This window comes from Peromyscus eremicus, chromosome 8a (genome assembly GCF_949786415.1).
Source record: "Peromyscus eremicus chromosome 8a, PerEre_H2_v1, whole genome shotgun sequence".
NCBI lineage: Eukaryota > Metazoa > Chordata > Mammalia > Rodentia > Cricetidae > Peromyscus > Peromyscus eremicus.
The window spans coordinates 79,960,345-79,978,277 of NC_081423.1; the positions used below are offsets into that span (position 1 = coordinate 79,960,345).

Here is a 17,933-nt window from a genome sequence, read left to right on the forward strand (position 1 = left end):
TTTCCTCTGACTTATCTTTTTTTTTTTTTTTTTTTTTTTTGGTTTTTTGGTTTTTCGAGACAGGGTTTCTCTGTGTAGCTTTGCGCCTTTCCTGGATCTCACTTTGTAGACCAGGCTGGCCTCGAACTCACAGAGATTCGCCTGGCTCTGCCTCCCAAGTGCTGGGATTAAAGGCGTGCGCCACCACCGCCCGGCCCTCTGACTTATCTTTCATCTTTTAAATATTAATTTTAATTTTAATTTTTTTTTTTTTTTTGTGTGTGTGTGTGTCTGTCTGTCTGTCTGTCTGTGTGGGGGTATGTGCACATGAATGGCCTCAGAGACCAGAAGAAATTGGAGGATTCCCCAGGGCTGGAGTTACAGGTGGTTATAAGCCACTTGACATGAGTGTTGAGAGCAAAACCTAGGTCCCATGCAAGAGCAGGGCACGCTCTTAACCACTGAGCCACATTCTAGCCCTGTCTGTCATCCTAAATCACATGGCTCCATAGTCTTCTCTTGCCCACAGTTCCCGATTGCCACTGCCTCGTGTGGTCTGGGTCTTGCTGCCTTGGGTAAACTCCGTTTAAGTGAGAGTTCAGATCTGAATGACTGGTGTCAGGTACGCTGGACAAATAGTAGAATTCTTTAGAAGGGAAGGGTCCGGCTTTTGTTCCCTCAAGCAGAAAGAGAAGTGGAGAGGACCGGATATCCCTTGGGGGCCACGCTGCACCCTTCTTGTACAGTTCCTTTTGAATGAATTGCCAGCTGGCCTCTTGGGGAGAGGAAGTAGCCAAGTGTCTCTGAGGCAGCTCCTTGGGAACTGGAACGTGGGAAGTGTCCTGAAGGAGCTCTGACCTCATTACGGTGCTGTCATTCACAGTCCCAAGGATGAGCAGGTGGAGGGCTGAGTTCTCCATCTTGAGCCTCAGAAGTCATTTGCCCTTGGTCTTCAATCAAGGAGAGAGACTTCGGAGCCTCCGCTTCTTCGAGACTTGGCTCTGGGTCTGGCTTGGCTCCAGGCTCAAGTCCCAAAGGCTCATGTTCTCTGACATCTTCCAGAGGGAGAGCACTGGGTGGCTTGCTCACTTCTGGGTGGACGCTCTTGCTCTCTGGAAGAAAGGTCTCCAAAGGTCTGTGTACTGAGAGGCAGAGTGATTTCTCAGGGGCAGCAGGGACATCTGTCTGGGTTGTTGGTAAAGCCAGGGGGCCTGATTCATCAGATGGGGGTCTGCTTTCCTCCCATGGACAGATGTCTGCCATGGTGCCCTTGATTTTATTTCCTTCTGGGTCTGTCACTTCCCATTGACATAATTCTGCTAGCCTCTGCCCTGGGCTGCTTGCTCCATGGGGGCTGACCTTGGGGTGGTCTGTGTCTGTGGTGTCTGCCTCCGGGAATAGCCCTGCTGTTGCTGTGCCTTCTGAGGGGGAGACTGCCTCTGCTGCTTCTAAAGAGTGTCCTTCAACCCCTCCAGCCTCCTGTGACTCTCCATCCTGCTCCTGGTCCAGTGCCCCCTCCCCCACCATTCCTGGACTTGCTTCCCAAGGGCAGACCTCTTCTACTTCCCAAGGACACACTTCTGCCTCCCTGACCCCCACACGGCCCACTTTCTCAGAACTGCCCTTGCTTCCATCAGAAGCACCTGTGGCTGGTTGCACCCCAAAGTCCTGACTCTCCCCGAGACACACAGCTTCCTGCTCCCCAAAGTTCCTGGTCTGGACTGCCACACCTTTGGGCTCTGGCTTTTCAGGGGCTCTTTCTTTTTCCTCTTGAGATTCCTCCTTTTCATCCTGTTCTATTGTCTGTGTCTCCGTAATTCTCCCAGTCACCTTCCAAGGACAGACTTCAACCTTGCTGTCACTGTCAGGGTCATACTGACCTGGGACCGGAGCATCCCATGGGCACACCTCCGCAACCCTTCCGCCAGTACTGACCAGTGTCTGGGCGCTGTCTCTAGGTTGGTCAGAGTACTGACCGTGAGGGTGGAGGGAGGGGCTTGCCAGCATCATGCTCTCCCAGGGACAGACAGACTGGAGCTCCTTGCTTGTTCCTTCCCCGTCAGCAGGGAACTGTGATTTCAAAGCTGTAGCTTTTCCTTGGGGTGTGTGTTCTGGGAGGGAACCCGCCTTCAGGTTTTGTCTCAGGCTTCCCTTCTCTGTTGACCTGTCACTCACTTCTGAGGACTGTCCCTCTGCTACCTGACTACTGATGCTGCTGGGCAAATCTGAGACCGTGGGGACCTGGGCAGATGGTTTCCTCAAATCCTCATCCTTCCGAGGACTGATAGCTTCCTGTTCCTGGCAGAGTTTTGCATCCCCTTTTGATGTGCCCTCTTGGAAGGGAAGTCCCACCTTTTCCAGCTTCTTTGGCCCTTGCTCCGCTGTTTCACTCCCGGTCTCTTGCTCCAGCCCTTTCACCACGGTTCCTTCGCTCACTTCCCAGGGACACACCTCTATTGGCCTGGAGCTCGTGTGGTCCAGTTCCTGGAGCCCATCGTTTGGATTCTCAGTGCTCAGAGCATCTGGCTGCTGAGAAGAGTCCCCTGGACCCACGCTGTCCCAAGGACAGACCACCTCCTCCAGGCCTGGCCTCTCTGGCTCCTTTGGAGTAGTAGCAGCTATCTGCCTGGGGCCAGAATCTGCAGCAGTCCGAGCTGTATCATTCCGAGAGACCCCACAGGCTTCAGCTCCCACAGTCCTTTCCTCTCCGGCCCCAGCACCCACCTCCCAGGGGCAGCTCTTGTTCTTCTCAGCCGTCAGCCTCTCCTCCACGTCCCATGGGCAGATCTCAGCAGCTTTGCCTCCCATGCTGCCTTGCCTCTGGAGAGTGGCTTGGGGTTTCTCTGAGTCTTTTTGCGGGGTGCTGCTAGGGTCCATGCTCTCCCAGGGGCAGATTGCTTCCTGCTTTTGGATCTGCCCCCCAGCCTTTTCCCATGTTTGGATTCTTGCTTTTCCAGGTATTTTCTCCTCGTCTTTTTGAGATTCTCTTCCTTTGAGTGTATGTTCTGATGTCCTGTCCTGGGTTCTTCCATCTACTTCCCAGGGACAGATTTCTGCTGTCAAGGGTGCTTGGGTTCTTCCATCTACTTCCCAGGGACAGATTTCTGCTGTCAAGGGTGCTTGGGTTCTTCCATCTACTTCCCAGGGACAGATTTCTGCTGTCAAGGGTGCTTGGGTTCTTCCATCTACTTCCCAGGGACAGATTTCTGCTGTCAAGGGTGCTTGGGTTCTTCCATCTACTTCCCAGGGACAGATTTCTGCCGTGGAAGGTGCTGCCTGCTTTTCTTCTGGCTTGAGCGCTTCCCAAGGACACACTTGCAGCGCCTGGCTGTCTCCACTGCTTAGGAACTGCACAGCAGCTTTAGATGAGGAGGTGTCTGGATGTGGGCTGGACTGCTCAGGGGCTGGGTCCTCCCAGGGGCACACTGACTCCTGCCCCTTATAGACTGTAGGCACTATCCTTCCAGTTTGCTCCCCCATCTCTCCCAAGTACCCCTTTCTGGATGCAGTCTCCTTTCCCGGGAGAGATTCCCCCTCTGTTCCCTGATTCAGTGTTTCTGCTCCCAGCTCCCAGGGACAGACCTCAGCTTTCCTGTCTTTAGGTGTATCTCCTACCTCCCATGGGCAGACCTCTGCAATACCACTGCCCAGACTCCCTGAGCTTCCCGGGGCTTGAAGTGAGACTGCTGAGGGACCCCGAAAATCTGTACTTTCCCAAGGACAAAGAGACACCAGGTCTCTGCCCAGATTCTGTTCGCTCCAGAAGGCTCCCTTTTGGGGGGATTTCTGCCTTTCTTCGGGGGGTTCCTTCACTCTCTGGGCCAATGTCTCCTCCCCGACATCACTCAGCTCCCAGGGGCACAGCTCAGCCTTGGCAACCTCGGGTGGGAGAACCTCTGGATGCCTTTCCCCCTTCCTCACCTCCGTACTGCCCACTACTGCAGACCTGCCCTGGGTTCTGTCAGAGTCCTGGTGGGCCAACTGAGGAGACACACCTCCAGGGTCGGCACTTTCCCAAGGACACACTGCCTCCTGGCTCCGGACAAGCCTCTCCGGCTTTTTCCCAGTAATGGCACCCACACCCTCAGGTTCTGACTCCTCTGGGGCTTTCTCCCTCCCTTCCCAGGAGCTACTTAGAACTTGTCTTGATGGAGTCTTCTCAAGGCCCCCTTCAGTCCCCTCCCAGGGGCAGATCTTGGCCTTGTTGCTATCCTCTGGCTGGCATATTCCTGATTGAGTTACTTCCCAGGGGCATACCTCTGCCACCCTGTGGTCAGCACTGCTGAGGGGCTGGAGGGCGGTATTTGCCACCTCTTGGTCTCCCACAGAGGATTCCTTCGCTTGTTCAGCATTTTTGTCCCCAAAAACTTGCCTCAGTGTCGCAAGCCCTATTTTACTGGTTCTCTCGCCTCTCCTCTCCCCGGGGCCCTGCGATGCCCTCTTGTCCCTATTCTCTTGTTCTCTGCTGCCCTCCTTGTGACAGACATGGAGCATTCTGCTGGTGTGAGCATTCTGTTGGTTCTGGAGGGACTCCTCATCCTCACAGAGGGTGAGGGCAGCCTGCTTGCTCACTGCTTTGGGCCGGCCTAGCCTGGGAGATCGGGGTGGAGCGCCCATGCTCACTCCCGTAGGCTTTCCCTTCTCAGTCTCAGAGGCGTCCTCCCCACCTTCCTTCTCTTTGTAGGTGCTCCTAGAACGGGTCAGCGCTTTGATGGCCAGGCCCAGGCTGCGCACGGAGCCCTGCTGCAGCGGTGTCTTGAGGCTGTGGGATTTTGAGAGGACCTTGGGCTTGTCCTCATCCACATCATCGGCTTCCGCCTGGACATGTCTGTCCTCTGTGGTCCTCTCACTCTCCCCAGCCCCCCTTTTCTCCACTGCCACAGAGAGGGCCCTCCAGATCTTGGTACGAGCTGAGGCAGGTGAGTGGCTGCTTTGCTCTGCCCCCGTGGGGCCTTCCTGGACCACATTTTCTTTCTTGCCTGGCAGTTCTGCGTTCTCCCAGGGACAGATGAAAGCGAGTAGGGTGGGGCTCTGGGGGGGCATTGGGACGGGTGCCAGGACAGAGGTGGGGGTTGGGGCCAGAGCTGGCAACGGAACAGGAGCCAATGTCGGGGTTGGGGTGGGAGACAGCATTCTCGGCTCTCCCAGGTAGGCCCCAGACAGAGCGAAGATGGGTGTGGAGACCTGGTGCCGGATGGGTGGGTGAGGCAGCCTTCTCCCAGCCTCCTCATGAGGCCTCCCGAGGGTGTGAGAACTGTCCATGCTGCTGCTCTTGGCAGGGGAAGGTGGGGCTGAGAGAGGAGCCCTCAAAGGCCGCTCGGACCTCCTGGCCGACGGCCTCCGCACTGGGCTCACTGTGGCTGCCTCAGCCTTTTTTTGCTCCTCTCTCTCTTTGGCCTGCCGATAGGTTTCCTCCAGGTAGGCCTGACTGGCCACAAGCAGAGCCTTTTCCCTGGAGCCAGCCACAACACTGAGTGACTTCTGCAGGGAGATGGGCCTGGCTCGGGGGAGCCTTTCTCCCACCGTCAGGTTGTGAGCACTGGCCGACCTGAAGCCCAGGGCTGGGGGCCCCTCTCCTTGGCCCTCCGAGGCTGGCGAGGCCTTCCTGGACAGGGTTCTCCTCAGTGCGGAGTCAAGGAGAGGTGCGGTATGCTCCCTGTGGTGGTCATAGGTGCTGCGGGTCTTGCGCAGGGCTGGTGGCTTCTCAGTTTCTTGAAGGCTGGAGCTGAGAAGCCTGCGCCTGGAAGAGCCTGGCAGGCTGCCGCGGCCTGGAGAGCCCGAGTCCCGGGAGTGCTGTCTAGCCAGGGCCTCTGGGAACTCAGCCAGGTACCTCATGAAAGAGCGTCCCAGGCCCTGGCGCGAGCTGCTCCGCTTCTTGGGCAGGTGGGGGTTGTTAGCAGCCATCTCCTTGGTCTTGCGGACCTCTAGCTGGGCGTAGAGCTTCTTCAGCTCATCCTGCAAGGAAGGGGCGGGGGGGGGGGGGGGGAGCAGAGCCATCTGAGATGGCTGAGCCCGCCCCCACCAGTGCTGCTCCCCTTCACCAGGGCCGCCCCCCCCACCAGGGCCGCTCTCCCCCACCAGTGCCGCCCCCACCACCAGTGCCGCCCCCCCCCAGGGCCGCTCCCCTTCACCAGGGCCGCCCCCCCCACCAGGGCCGCTCCCCCACCAGTGCTGCTCCCCTTCACCAGGGCCGCCCCCCCCACCAGGGCCGCTCCCCCCTCACCAGGGCCGCCCCCCCCCCAGTGCCGCTTCCCCTACCAGTGCCGCTTCCCCACCAGGGCCGCACCCCCCACCAGGACGGCTCCCCCCACCAGGGCCGCGCCCCACCACCACCAGGGCCGCTCCCCCCCACCAGGGCCGCTCCCCCCACCAGGGCCGCGCCCCACCACCACCAGGGCCTCTCCCCCCATCAGGGCCGCTCCCCCCCACCAGTGCCGCTCCCCTCACCAGGACGGCTCCCCCCCACCAGGGCCGCGCCCCCCCCCACCAGGGCCTCTCCCCCCACCAGGGCCACTCCCCCCACCAGGGCTGCTCCCCCTCATCAGTGCTGCCCCCCCACCAGGGCCGCTCCCCCCACCAGGGCTGCTCCCCCCCCACCAGTGCCGCTCCCCCACCAGTGCCGCTCCCCCCCACCAGGGCCGCTCCCCTCCTTGGCCCTTGGTTAAACTATTTTCTTTGGGGCACCACTTCTCCACCAAGCTGCTCCCTTTCTTGTTTCTAAAACTCAGAATTCACCACTCTGTTTCCGAGAGACCAGAGCCAAGCTGGTTCTGACTTGTATCCACTCGGTCCTGAGGGTTCAGGGTGCCCTCACTTCTCTGGAGCACTGTGATCTCCTGGGAAATGCCCAGCATGGAGGGCAGGGCTGGCTTTGAGACTGCTGACCCACGTGTGTCTCAAAGCTATTTTATTGACCTCTCTGTACCTCCCTCTGCATCTTCTTTGGTTTTAGGGTTTTGCTGTTGTGGTTGTTGTTGTTGTTTGGGAAGAAATTCAGAGCAGGGAAGTTTTCATTGACACTGACATGTAACATTCCCCATCCACTAGTTCCATCACTCTCCTAGAATGTTCTAATGAAGTAAACACAGGTTACATAGAAGATGCAGAGGTGCCAGGTGTGGTGGCGCATGCCTTTCATCCCAGCACTTGGGAGGCAGAGGCAGGCGGCTCCCTGAGTTTGAGACCAGCCTGGTTTACAAATGAGTTCCAGGACAGCCAGGACTATACAGAGAAACCCTGTCTTAAAAAAACAAAAAACCCAAACAACAATAAAATTGAAGAAGATGCAGAGGCCCAGATGTGGGGGCACTTTCTAGTCCCACAGCTGACTCTGAGGGTCGTTAGCCATTCCACTTTGCTCCGGACTTAAGGCTTTTCTAGTCTGCCCCCACCCTATGAAGAGAACGCAGGAGATTGAGTGTACTCTTGGCTGGACCTGGGCCTTCAGGGCCTTGGCATCTGGGTTTGGGGAGTTCTTTTTTTTTTTTTTTTTTTTTTTTTTAAAGATTTATTTATTTATTTATTATGTATACAGTGTTCTGTTTGCATGTATGCCTGCAGGCCAGAAGAGGGAGCCAGATCTTCTTAGAGATGGTTGTGAGCCACCATGTGGGTGCTGGGAATTGAACTCAGGACCTCTGGAAGAACAGCCAGTGTTCTTAACCTCTGAGCCATCTCTCCAGCCCGGGGAGTTCTTTTCAATTGGATGGTATGTGATGGGGGTCTTGGGTGGTAGGAAAGAGAGGTGCAGTCTTGGAGAGTCTTGGAGGAGGGAGGACTTGGGGTGATTCAGTGGTGTGTAGCCCTGTGGCAGCACAGCTGTGTTCCCCTGCTCAGTCCTTAGAAGTTGATATCAAAGGACTTGGGGTGGAGGAGGGGGACCTACCCGAATGTCCCCTGCGTCCAGGCTGCGCTCACTCCAGGCTGAGGCGATGCTGCTGTTGAGGTAGGAGCCTGAGCGCTGCAGGTCCAGCTCCTCCTCATACACTTCATCCAAGATCTCCTCTCGGGGAGGCGCCCCTGGCTTCCAGAACTAGCCAAGACAGGGGTGGGGGTGGGGGTGGGGAGGGGGTAGACAATAGCATCCTGCCCACTTCCGCCTTCACCTACACTGCCTCTCCTTCAGGAGTCTTCACCCTCCTGATCTGGAATCCACAGCTTCAGAGAATCTGATTCCCTGTCACTCTTCAGCAGTGGCCAGCACAGTACCCTTAGGCATGGCCTTTAGCTCTCCAACCCACCTCTATTGACTACTCCCCACATCTTCAGAGTCCACTAGCCGGATTAAAAGGATACCAGACATGGTGGCCTTTAACTCCAGCATTCGGGAGGCGGAGGCAGAGGCAGGCAGTCTCTGTGAGTTCAAGGTCAGCCTGGTCTATATAGCTAGTTCCAGGACAGCCAGGGCATATAGTGAGACTCTGTCTCAAAAAACAAACAAGGCCAGCCTGGGCTACAGAGTGAGTTCCAGGAAAGGTGCAAAGCTACACAGAGAAACCCTGTCTCGAAAAACAAAAAAACCAACAAACCAAAAACAAAAACAGCTGGGTGGTGGCGCACGCTTTTAATCCCAGCACTCGGGAGGCAGAGGCAGGAAGATCTCTGTGAGTTCCAGGACAGCCAGGGCTATACAGAGAGAGCCTGTCTCAAAAAACAAAACAAAACCAAAAAACCAAACAAACAAATTCTTCCTCCATCCCTAGCTCTATGTTGCTTGCTTGGGAACTGGAAGCAGGGAATAGCTTCCTCTCCTAACCAAGCCCTTGCCTGGGATGCTCATCATTTTTACGTGGAGAGGGTGCTGAGGTGGCAGGCCCACAGTGTTCTTTACCAAGGGGCTGAGGGCTGCCTTGTGAAGCTGGGGAGAACTTACCTTTGGGATGAAGATAAGAGCGAGGGTGGCTGTGACTGTACTGTGAGTATGGAGGAAGAAGAGGAGAAGGGTCCAGTCTGGGTTCAGGGAAGGAACCAGCACAAACCTGAGGACCAGATGGGACAGGCTGATCATCAGTGCCGTGGGAGCAACCTGCCTCACCTCACCTGCCTCTCCGCCCCAGCCCCAGCCTGGCACTCTGCCAGGAGGACACCCTTTCTTCCCTCTCTGGATCATAGGTGTAATCGCAAGGTTCCCATTAACCCCCTCTTCTAAGAAGTCCTCCTAAATGACTGCACCCCACTGCTTCTGCCTGCCCAGGTTACAGAACAGAACTGTGCCCAGGGATCTATTAGGATCACCCTGTAGTCTGTGTCTCCCTCAACCACAGGGCCAGGTCCCCATAAGCACACAGCAGGCCCGCTGCTCTGGAGGCTAAGGAGTAAGGAAGGGGTCAGGGCTCAAGGGGAAAACATGCAGGGCTGAAGACAGGCAATTAGGAATGAGACGCACTTCTTATGGATTAGCGCTCTCTCTCTCTGTCTCTCTCTGTCTCTCTCTGTCTCTCTGTCTCTGTCTCTGTCTCTGTCTCTCTCTCTCTCTCTGTTTTGTTTTTTTGAGACAAGGTTTCTCTGTGTAGCTTTTGGAGCCTGTCCTGGAACTTGCTCTGTAGACCAGGCTAGCCTCAAACTCACAGAGATCCGCTTGCCTCTGCCTCCCTGGTGCTGAGATAAAAGGCGTACCTGGCGGGTATCTCTCCTGAACGAGAGATGAGATACAGGAAGGATATATGTGGAGCCCTCCTGTACGCTACTGGACATAGCAGCATTGCAAGGATCACTGTTAGATAGACCCCCTCACCCGGAGGTGGGGAACATTGGCAGGGTGGGAGCAATCTCAGGAAGAAAGGCTAGTCCTCACCTGGAGGTGGGGAGATTGGCGGGGTGGGAGGAGTCTCGGGAAGAGAGGCTAGTCCTCACCTGGAGGTGGGGAGATTGGCGGGGTGGGAGGAGTCTCAAGAAGAGAGGCTAGTCCTCACCTGGAGGTGGGGAGATTGGCGGGGTGGGAGGAGTCTCGGGAAGAGAGGCTAGTCCTCACCTGGCTGTGTGGAAGACGGTAGAGAGTAGCAGCTCATTGTGCAGGGCGATGCTCATGTAGCGTGGTTCATGGAAGGCTGAGGGGACAGCCCGGGTGGCGTAGCAGAGGAAGCTGCCCCAACACAGCAGCAGCATTTCCGCTGGGGGTGGTGAGACAGAGAGATCTCTTACCACTTCAGCTGCCTGCTGACCCTCTCCAAAACCAAGTTCGGGGCAGCCCAGACCCAGGGCAACCAGCTCCAGAATATCCTGGAGGTAAGAGCCAGAGCCAGAAGGAGGCTGGGCTCAGCAGCAGCAGCTCACCCACAACCATGATGTAGTCCCAGTGGTCGTGGTGACAGAGGTAGAAGTGGCGGCCGGTGGGAGTGTGGCCTCGGGTCACCAGAGGCGTGTGCTCCATGCCTGGCTCCAGGACGCCCGCCGTCCACACAACCAGGAAGCCCAATACCAACAGGAGGAGCTGCCCCAGGCGCCGCAGCAACTGCCCACTGCTTGGATGTGGACCCCGCTGGGCCGTTCGAGACAGAAACAGCTGGAGCACCCTGAGGGGAGGAAGGTACACGTGGGAAGTCGGGAGGACCAAGGATGGAGTCAGAGCCCTGAATTCTGTCCGGTGCTTCCCAGCTCTCCACGCGTTTGCCTCCCCTGGTCTTCCCAGAAGTTACACAGAGGGGGACAGCTGAGTGATTGAGGCTGGAGGTGCAGGGGAAGGTCTGGCTCTGAAAACTTCAGTGTGTGAATGAGCTGGGTAGCCTGGGGTGAGCAGCACAGTGGCGAGGTCTGCAGGGCCCTACCTGTAAAGCTTCAGTATGATGGTCCCATAGACGACGGCGAAACCTAGCAGCCGGACCCAGCGGAGAGCGATGCAGCGGAACACACTGGGCCTGAAGTAGAGGATGAACACCTGATGGTGGAAAGACAGAAACAGCTGCTCTCCGCTGTGCCTCCAGCCACTCTCCATCCGTGTCCTGTCACACACATGACTAACCTTCCCAGCAGCCCCACGGTGGAGACCTCATACTTCCCTTCTGCAGAGTTGCAGCTTACGTAGCGGGAAGGGTAGATAGCTTGCCTTAAACTGCACCGGCAAGTCAGAAAATTCTTCTGAATCTGGGTCTCTGCCTCCAGAGCTTATGAGGCCCAGCATGCCATTTGTGGGAATAGGTAGGAGGAATTTAACTTTTTGTTTTGTTTTTGTTTTCCAAGATAGGATTTCTCCGTGTAGCCCTGGCTGTCCTGGAACTTGCTCTGTAGACCAGGCTGGCCTTAATCTCACAGAGATCCACCTGCCTCTGCCTCCTGAGTGCTGGGATAAAAGGCCTGTGCCCCTGCCATGCTGGTAGCGGGGAATTTAAAATCGCCAAATCTTCCTAAGAAGGCAGAAAAGGATTCTGGAGGATGATGACAGTTTGGGAGTGGAGGGTACTGAGAAGTAAGGCCAGCTACTGGTCACACATGACTCACAGGAAAGTAGAGAAGTAAGGATCCAAAAAGGATGGTTTCCAGCAGGAAGATTCCAGATGCCCGGATCCTCTGTGAGCCCAGGAGAGAAAGGTGTGAGCAGGATGCTGAGAGCACTGAGCCTGGCCTGGGCCTGTCCGGGGGCTCACTCTAGCCCTGGGCTCCCTGCAACAGCAATGGCTCCACCCCCTTGTCCTGAGGCTCACTCTAGCCCTGGGCTTCCTCCAACAGCAATGGCTCCACCCCCTGTTCACAGCCACTCCTCCAGTCTCACCCCAGAGTCCAGCTATGCTTGCACCAAGGGCAATGCTGAGCTCACACCAAAGGTTGCTAGAGCTAGGAAGGGCCTCTGGCATGCCTCCGGGCAGACTGCATCTTGGTCTAGAATAAGCTTGCCCTTCTTTGCCCAGTAAAAACCAGTTAACCTTCAAGCCTTGCCCCAGTATCACTTTTCCTAGAAACTCGATCTAACGCCATCTCCTCCAGAGTAACTGGGTCCCTCCTCTGAGCCCCCGCAGCACCTGACAGCCACCCCCATCCTTGCCCCTGACTCCTCGCTTCCTCCATGCCAAGGGTTCCAGACTGCTTCTCTTGCAGAGTGCCTATGGAGTATTTTGCTCTGAGCAGGCATTCAACTGGTACTTGTTGAATCAAATACAAAGTTGTAGACGAGGAAACTGGTCTAAGGTAGAGCGGTCACTGCCTAGTGTCACACATTCAGGCATAGAAGCAAGGTTGGCACCCCTTCTCCCAAGACTCAGCTCTCTGGTTGAGACGGGTTGGATGTGTGCGCAGAAGAAAGCTGGGGCCGGCTTGCCTTGCTCCCTCGGCAACGGTAGGCAACCAGCATACTCAGGAAGACCGCCAGCATGCAGCAGGTCTGGCAGCCCAGCACTGCCGTCCTCAGTGCCAGGGCCTCCTCCACCAGGCATGGTGTGGCATCCAGACAGCTGGTGCAGCCCTCAGGACATGGCTGGCACCGCAGCAGCTTCCCTAAGCTGCCGTGTGGGGACCCGAATTGGCCGGCAGTCTGACTTGCACGCTCCTCTAACCCTACAAAGGACAAGGTGTGTGTAAGGAGAGCTGGCTAGGGATTTCTGAGGTTCTCGCCTTGGGTCCCGGGGACGACATGCCCTCCTGTAGCTTACGGCCCCAGGAAGAAGAGCAATGGGTCATGCCCCATTAAGGACAGGGTAACAGGGAGACACCAGCCTAAGGCTCATTCAGAAGCTAACTTGCCTCATACCTGTGTGTTTGAGTTTATTCTCAGAAGGTAGACACCTACAAAGAGTCTCGCTGATCCTAACCCCCCGCTCCCCCCCTTTTCTCTTGAGACAGGGTCTCAGATTGTAGCCCAAACTGGCCTTGAGTTCATGGCAATCCTCCTACCTCAGCCTTCCAAGTGCTGGGACCATAGTTATGTGCCACCATGCCTAGCCTCTCCCCTTGGCTTTCTGCTGTTGATGCCCACTTCCTCCCAGGGTTACCTCAAACCTACCTTTCGTCCATAGATGTTCCATCCCAACTTACCTTGGCCTGCAAAACCTCTGCTTAGCCCTCTCCACACTTACGCACCCCCAGAACTGCTAGCCCCGTAGAATCCAGGTCGGCAGCGACATAGATAACGGCCAAGGACAAAACCCTGACTCTCCAGAGGGACACACTGTGGGGATGACAAATGGCATTTGTTTGTACGATGTTTTTCTGTGAAAGCTTTTCCTGCTGGGAAGCGCTTCCTCCACCCATGGCTTCTGGGTTTACATTAGGAGAATTCACCAGAAGCCTCCTCCGGTTCTTGCCCAGCCCCCACCCCCACCTCTGGAAACGTCCCCATCCCCTGCTGTTAGGTCTTTTCAAGGAGTATCCAAGAAAAGAATACAGGATTCATAACTAGGGTACATAACTCTTGTTCAGACTGGCTGTAACAGGAGTCTCGCATTCCATTTCCTGGTGCTGTTGCTAGGGCTAGGTACTGGGGTGGTGGTGGTGAAGATACGGAGAGCTCAGAGCCCAATCATACCTCTTATGTGCCTACACCCTGCTTCAAAGGACTCCCATGAACTTGGCATATAGGTGTTGTGCTGGCTAGTTTTATGTCAACTTGACACAAGCTAGAATTATCGGGAGCGCTATGAGCCTCAATTGAGAAGATGCCTTCATAAGATCCAGCTGTAGGGCATTTTCTTAATTAGTGGTTGACGTGGGAGGGTCCAGCCCACTGTTGTTGGGGGCCATCCCTGGGCTGGTGGTCCTGGGTTCTATAAGAAAGCAGGCTGAGCAAGCCATGATGAGCAAGCCAGTAAGCAGCATCCCTCCACGGCCTCTGCATCAGCTCCTGCCTCCAGGGTCCTGCCCTGCTTGAGTTCCTGCCCTCACTGTTTTTGACAATAAACTGTTATATGGAACCCTTTCCTCCCCAACTTGCTTTTGGTCATGGTGTTCCATCACAGCAACAGTAACTCTAACTAAGACAGGTACGTTAAAAAGACCCCCATGGCCGGGCAGTGGTGGCTTGGGAGGCAGAGGCAGGTGAATCTCTGTGAGTTTGAAGCCAGCCTGGTCTACAGAGAGAGAGTTCCAGGACAGGCATGACTGCACAGAAAAACCCTGTCTCCAAAAACCAAGCAAAATAACAACCAAAAGACTCCCGTGGAGAGGCAACTTCCTTTATCAGGGCCTATCTGGCTTAACATAGGACTGACTACGTTCCTCAGCGTAGTGTCAGGCTGGTGGGATGCCAAGCTTAGCTCTCTGTTCTGCCTCCTGCTATTGACGTGTGCTCCGCAGGGGACACAAATGGCCTCGGAGGACACAAGTGGCCTCCGAGATGGGCAGGGAAGTTAAGCACAGGGCTGAGGTCAGTGGCTAAAAACAGATCTCTGTGAGCAAAGGGCTGTGGTTCTGCGTGTGGCTTGCTGTCACCTTCGCTAGTCCCAGACCTTTTCAAACTCTGGCCAGCCTCCTCCTACACCCAGCCAGCAATGCTGTTTACTTCGGTGAATACCGAAGGAGCATCCTCTGTGCACCAGCTCAGAGCTGTGCTACTGTGGAGCATGCAGCCTAGGGGAAGGAAAGCCGGTGAGGCTCAGAAGTTGCCTTAAAGAAGAACCCCGGAGTGCTGGATACCAGACGGAGGGCAAACAAGGAGGCACGGTCAGGTTTCACAGGTGTGGGGAGTATCTTCTTGGCAAGCGATGGAAGGTATGAGGTAGGCTGTACACTGGCCCCCCTTTACCAAAGTCTACCATTTCGCCTCTGCCAATCACTCGGGATCCCCTTGAAGCCCTGAGATACCAGAGTGGCTTTGTCAGCTGCTCCTGGGAGCTGGGTGGGAGGCGGCGGTGATGGGAAAGGGGAAGGAAGGGAGGACCCAGTGGACCCATCCTTCTTGCCTGAGTGCTGTTGAGATCACACAGGTGGGTGTTCGAGTACCAGCCTGGGCCGCTTGCACACTGATTGATGTCCACGCTTTGGAGGTCGATGTCCATCTTCACCTGCCCCCTAGGGCAGCAAACTGGCAGTTAGGGGCACGGTGGGGATGCTGAGGCAATCACTACATTATTGGTCGTGGCGCGATTTAGCACAGGGTCAGGACTGCACACATACGAGGCAGATCTCCAGTGCCATGAGCCCTGTTTCTGTGGCAACAGTCCCCCTCCCACTAGGTTGTACTCCTCACTTCTCCCCTAGTCATCATCTTATCATTTTTTGGTTTTCATCAATGGGCAGAAGAAAAGGCATGTCAAGGCATGCAGGAGCCCAGGGCTCTGGTGATCACTGTGAAGGGATTTTTTTTCACCCTTGCCCGTTGCATCTACACACACACCATATGCAGCTCAGCTGCTTACCACCCCTTTCCTCTGCCCAAACCAGGTCTGAACTAATCACAGCAAAGGAGTCCTGGAACGGAGGAGCCCTGTTGTGACTGAATTGGGAGAGCTCTGGCAGGGAGCCAGGATGCCATCTTACAGGACGGGAGCCCTGCTGGAACAATGCATGGGGACAGAGAGCTGAGAAAGCAAGGCTGACCGCTGCATGCCTGGCTGTGCTGTGTTCGTTTGCGCCTGCATCCCAGGAGAAGAACTACTGGCTCTTTACCCTAGCTGAGTGCAGAGTCAGTTCCTTGAGGAATATCACAAAGTACTGTGGCAGGATAGATAGGATACGGGGTCCGCTCCACTAAGAGCCTGCTCGTTGGTAATGATACTGGGGACTCAGCCAACTCCTAGACCAAAAAGGAGTTGGTTCCAAGCCCCTGTCCAGGAATTTTCCTTCTCTTGGGAAGCTTCCTGGAGTGTCCATGTAGTTCCTCTGAGAAGCCAGGAACATGGGTTATTGCTGTCATTAAGTTCTCTCTCTTTCTTTCTCTCTCCCTCTCTCTCTCTCTCTCTCTTTTTTTTTTTTCCATTTTTCTAGACAGGGTTTCTCTGTGTAGCTCTGGCTGTCCTGGAACTCAATTTGTAGACCAGGCTGGCCTTGAACTCACCGAGATCTGCCTGCCTCTGCCTCCCGAGTGCTGGGATTAAAGGTGTGTGCCACCACTGCCAGGCTATCAAGTTCTCTCTTACCTCTTCTGTCTGTACCCCAGACCTGAGAGCCATGAGACCCAAGACCTGTCCCTGTCTATCCTCACCCTTTGCACACGCACGTACCCATACATAGATGCATGTGTATGCACATGCTCATAGACTTTCACACATTGTCCTCAACATATAAACAACATCAAGAGATACCCAGGCACATGCCTGTAGTCCCAACACCTGGAGAGTGGAGGCAGGAGGATCAGGGTTCCAGGTTAGCCTTGGCTACATGAGAAACTGTCTTAGAAAACAAAATAAAGCTGGGCAATGGTGGCGCACGCCTTTATTCCCAGCACTCAGGAAGCAGAGGCAGATGGATCTCTGTGAGTTCAAGGCCAGCCTGGTCTACAGAGTTCCAGGACAGCCAAGTCTACACAGAAAAACCTTGTCTCGAAAAACCAATAAATAAATAAATAAGAAAGAAAGGAAGAAAGAAAGAAAAGAAAACAAAATAAAATGAAGACATACATACATACACAAAACAAACCAATAGATGTTCAGATAAATATGTATAAATTGACTGGTTCATGTACAGCATGCATACTCACACTGAGAATATTAATAGATAGTTATAGATATACACAACTGAATGCACACATACATCTGTGCCCCCTCCCCAGACACACACATGTTTTTGCCAAATGGTCTGTGCATCCTCACAAACCCATCAAGTCCTTCCCAATCCTACTTACCTGACTTCCGGGGTGAGGTCTGGTTTGAGTCCATAGAATGTGGCTGAGACTGTGACTAGCCAGCCAGGACGGAGCCGGCCCTCATGGCATTCCAGGAAGGGAGGAGACAGCTTCACCTGATGGATGTCTCCTACATATCCATCTCCCCGTGGCCACTTAGGGCTGTCAAGGCTCCTTAGGTCATTGGTCAGTACTCGCTTCTGCAAGCCAACGCTGTCCAGGTCCTCTTCTGGATTTTCTTCCTGTACCCTGTTCCCAGACAGGTCCTGAAGGATGGTCTCATCCCCCATCCGGGTGGCCTGCAGGGCCAGCTGAAGGTGGCTGGCCCCTGGTGGAGGGTTAAAGGTCAGTAGAGCCCTGTAGGCTTTTGGGTCCCCCTCTGCCACACTTCGGACAAGTGCCTGATACCACTCAACGTCCTCCTCCACACTCGACTCCCGGATGTCGTTGGCTTGTAGAAGCATGTTGAGGAAATTGGCAGCCTGGGCCAGGGTGCCCGCTGCTCTCTGTAGGACTGGGGGGATGCCCACCCTGCCTTCCGCCCCACGGACTTTGTAGCTCTCACTGCAGTTAGCCCCTGACAGGTGATGAACATCTCCAGAGTAGAGAAAAGCCAGGGCTGCGTTGGCCCCCTGAGGGGGCTTCCATGTGGGCCCAGGTCCTGGCTTGGCTTGGGAGGACAGAGGAGGCAGAGAGCGGAAGGGCCTTTGGCTCCCCAGAGCCCAGTCGCAAAGGAAACAGCAACTCAGCAGCCCCCAAACAAGAGAAGGCGTGACTACTGCTCTGGTGCCCATTCTTCGGCAGCTCTCATATCCCTGGAATCCAGGCTGCCTAGAGGTTTGGGTGGCTCAGGAGAATGCAGGCAGAGAGAGGCTGGTATCTAGTCTGTCTCCACACCTCTTCCCCTCCCTCCCTCCCTCCCTCCCTCCTCTCTCTCATGCTAATACCATCTAGCCTGTTTTGGTTTTTTCTCTAATGTTACCAGTTAGCTTCTGGATACAGGTATGATGGCCTGTCCCCCCTCACTCAATGTGCCACCCCATCTCAAAAACCTCTTAATCCTGCATACTACTCTTCTCTCCACCTCTGATCCAGTATGCAGACACCCCCACTCCAGACATGTACACCCCACATCTGCTCCAGAGATAAAAGAGGGGAAGGGAGGGGACCAGTTGTCCTCTCTCTACCTCCCTCCTTCCTCTACTCTTCGCTCCATTAGTAGAGATGGGCAAATCCGGCCTGGGGCGCCATA

The 17,933-nt window shown here is 55.3% G+C and overlaps 1 protein-coding gene across 1 annotated transcript; it reads right to left on the reverse strand.

Annotated features, from left to right (window-relative positions):
* Window positions 1-668: 668 nt before the first annotated feature.
* Gpr179 (G protein-coupled receptor 179) lies at window positions 669-17,475 on the reverse strand. The gene is made up of 13 exons (XM_059269652.1): window positions 16,682-17,475; window positions 14,802-14,910; window positions 12,985-13,072; window positions 12,227-12,462; window positions 11,413-11,481; window positions 10,743-10,852; window positions 10,252-10,490; window positions 9,950-10,088; window positions 8,852-8,957; window positions 7,865-8,011; window positions 3,202-5,934; window positions 2,752-2,997; window positions 669-2,703 (listed from the first exon to the last, which is right to left on the reverse strand). The coding sequence occupies exons 1-13, from the start codon at window positions 17,473-17,475 to the stop codon at window positions 853-855; spliced, it is 6,867 nt and encodes a 2,288-aa protein (XP_059125635.1). The 3' UTR covers window positions 669-852.
* Window positions 17,476-17,933: the final 458 nt, after the last annotated feature.

Bases quoted from the DNA above. Each gene is read 5' to 3' on its own strand.
- Gpr179 (XM_059269652.1), bottom strand. From the start codon at position 17,475: ATGGGCACCAGAGCAGTAGTCACGCCTTCTCTTGTTTGGGGGCTGCTG. The intron at 10,853-11,412 runs GTGAGTCATGTG...TTCCACCATCAG, and splicing joins CCTTACTTCTCTACTTTCCT to GTGTTCATCCTCTACTTCAG. The intron at 8,958-9,949 runs GTGAGGACTAGC...TCTGGTCCTCAG, and splicing joins ACCGTCTTCCACACAGCCAG to GTTTGTGCTGGTTCCTTCCC.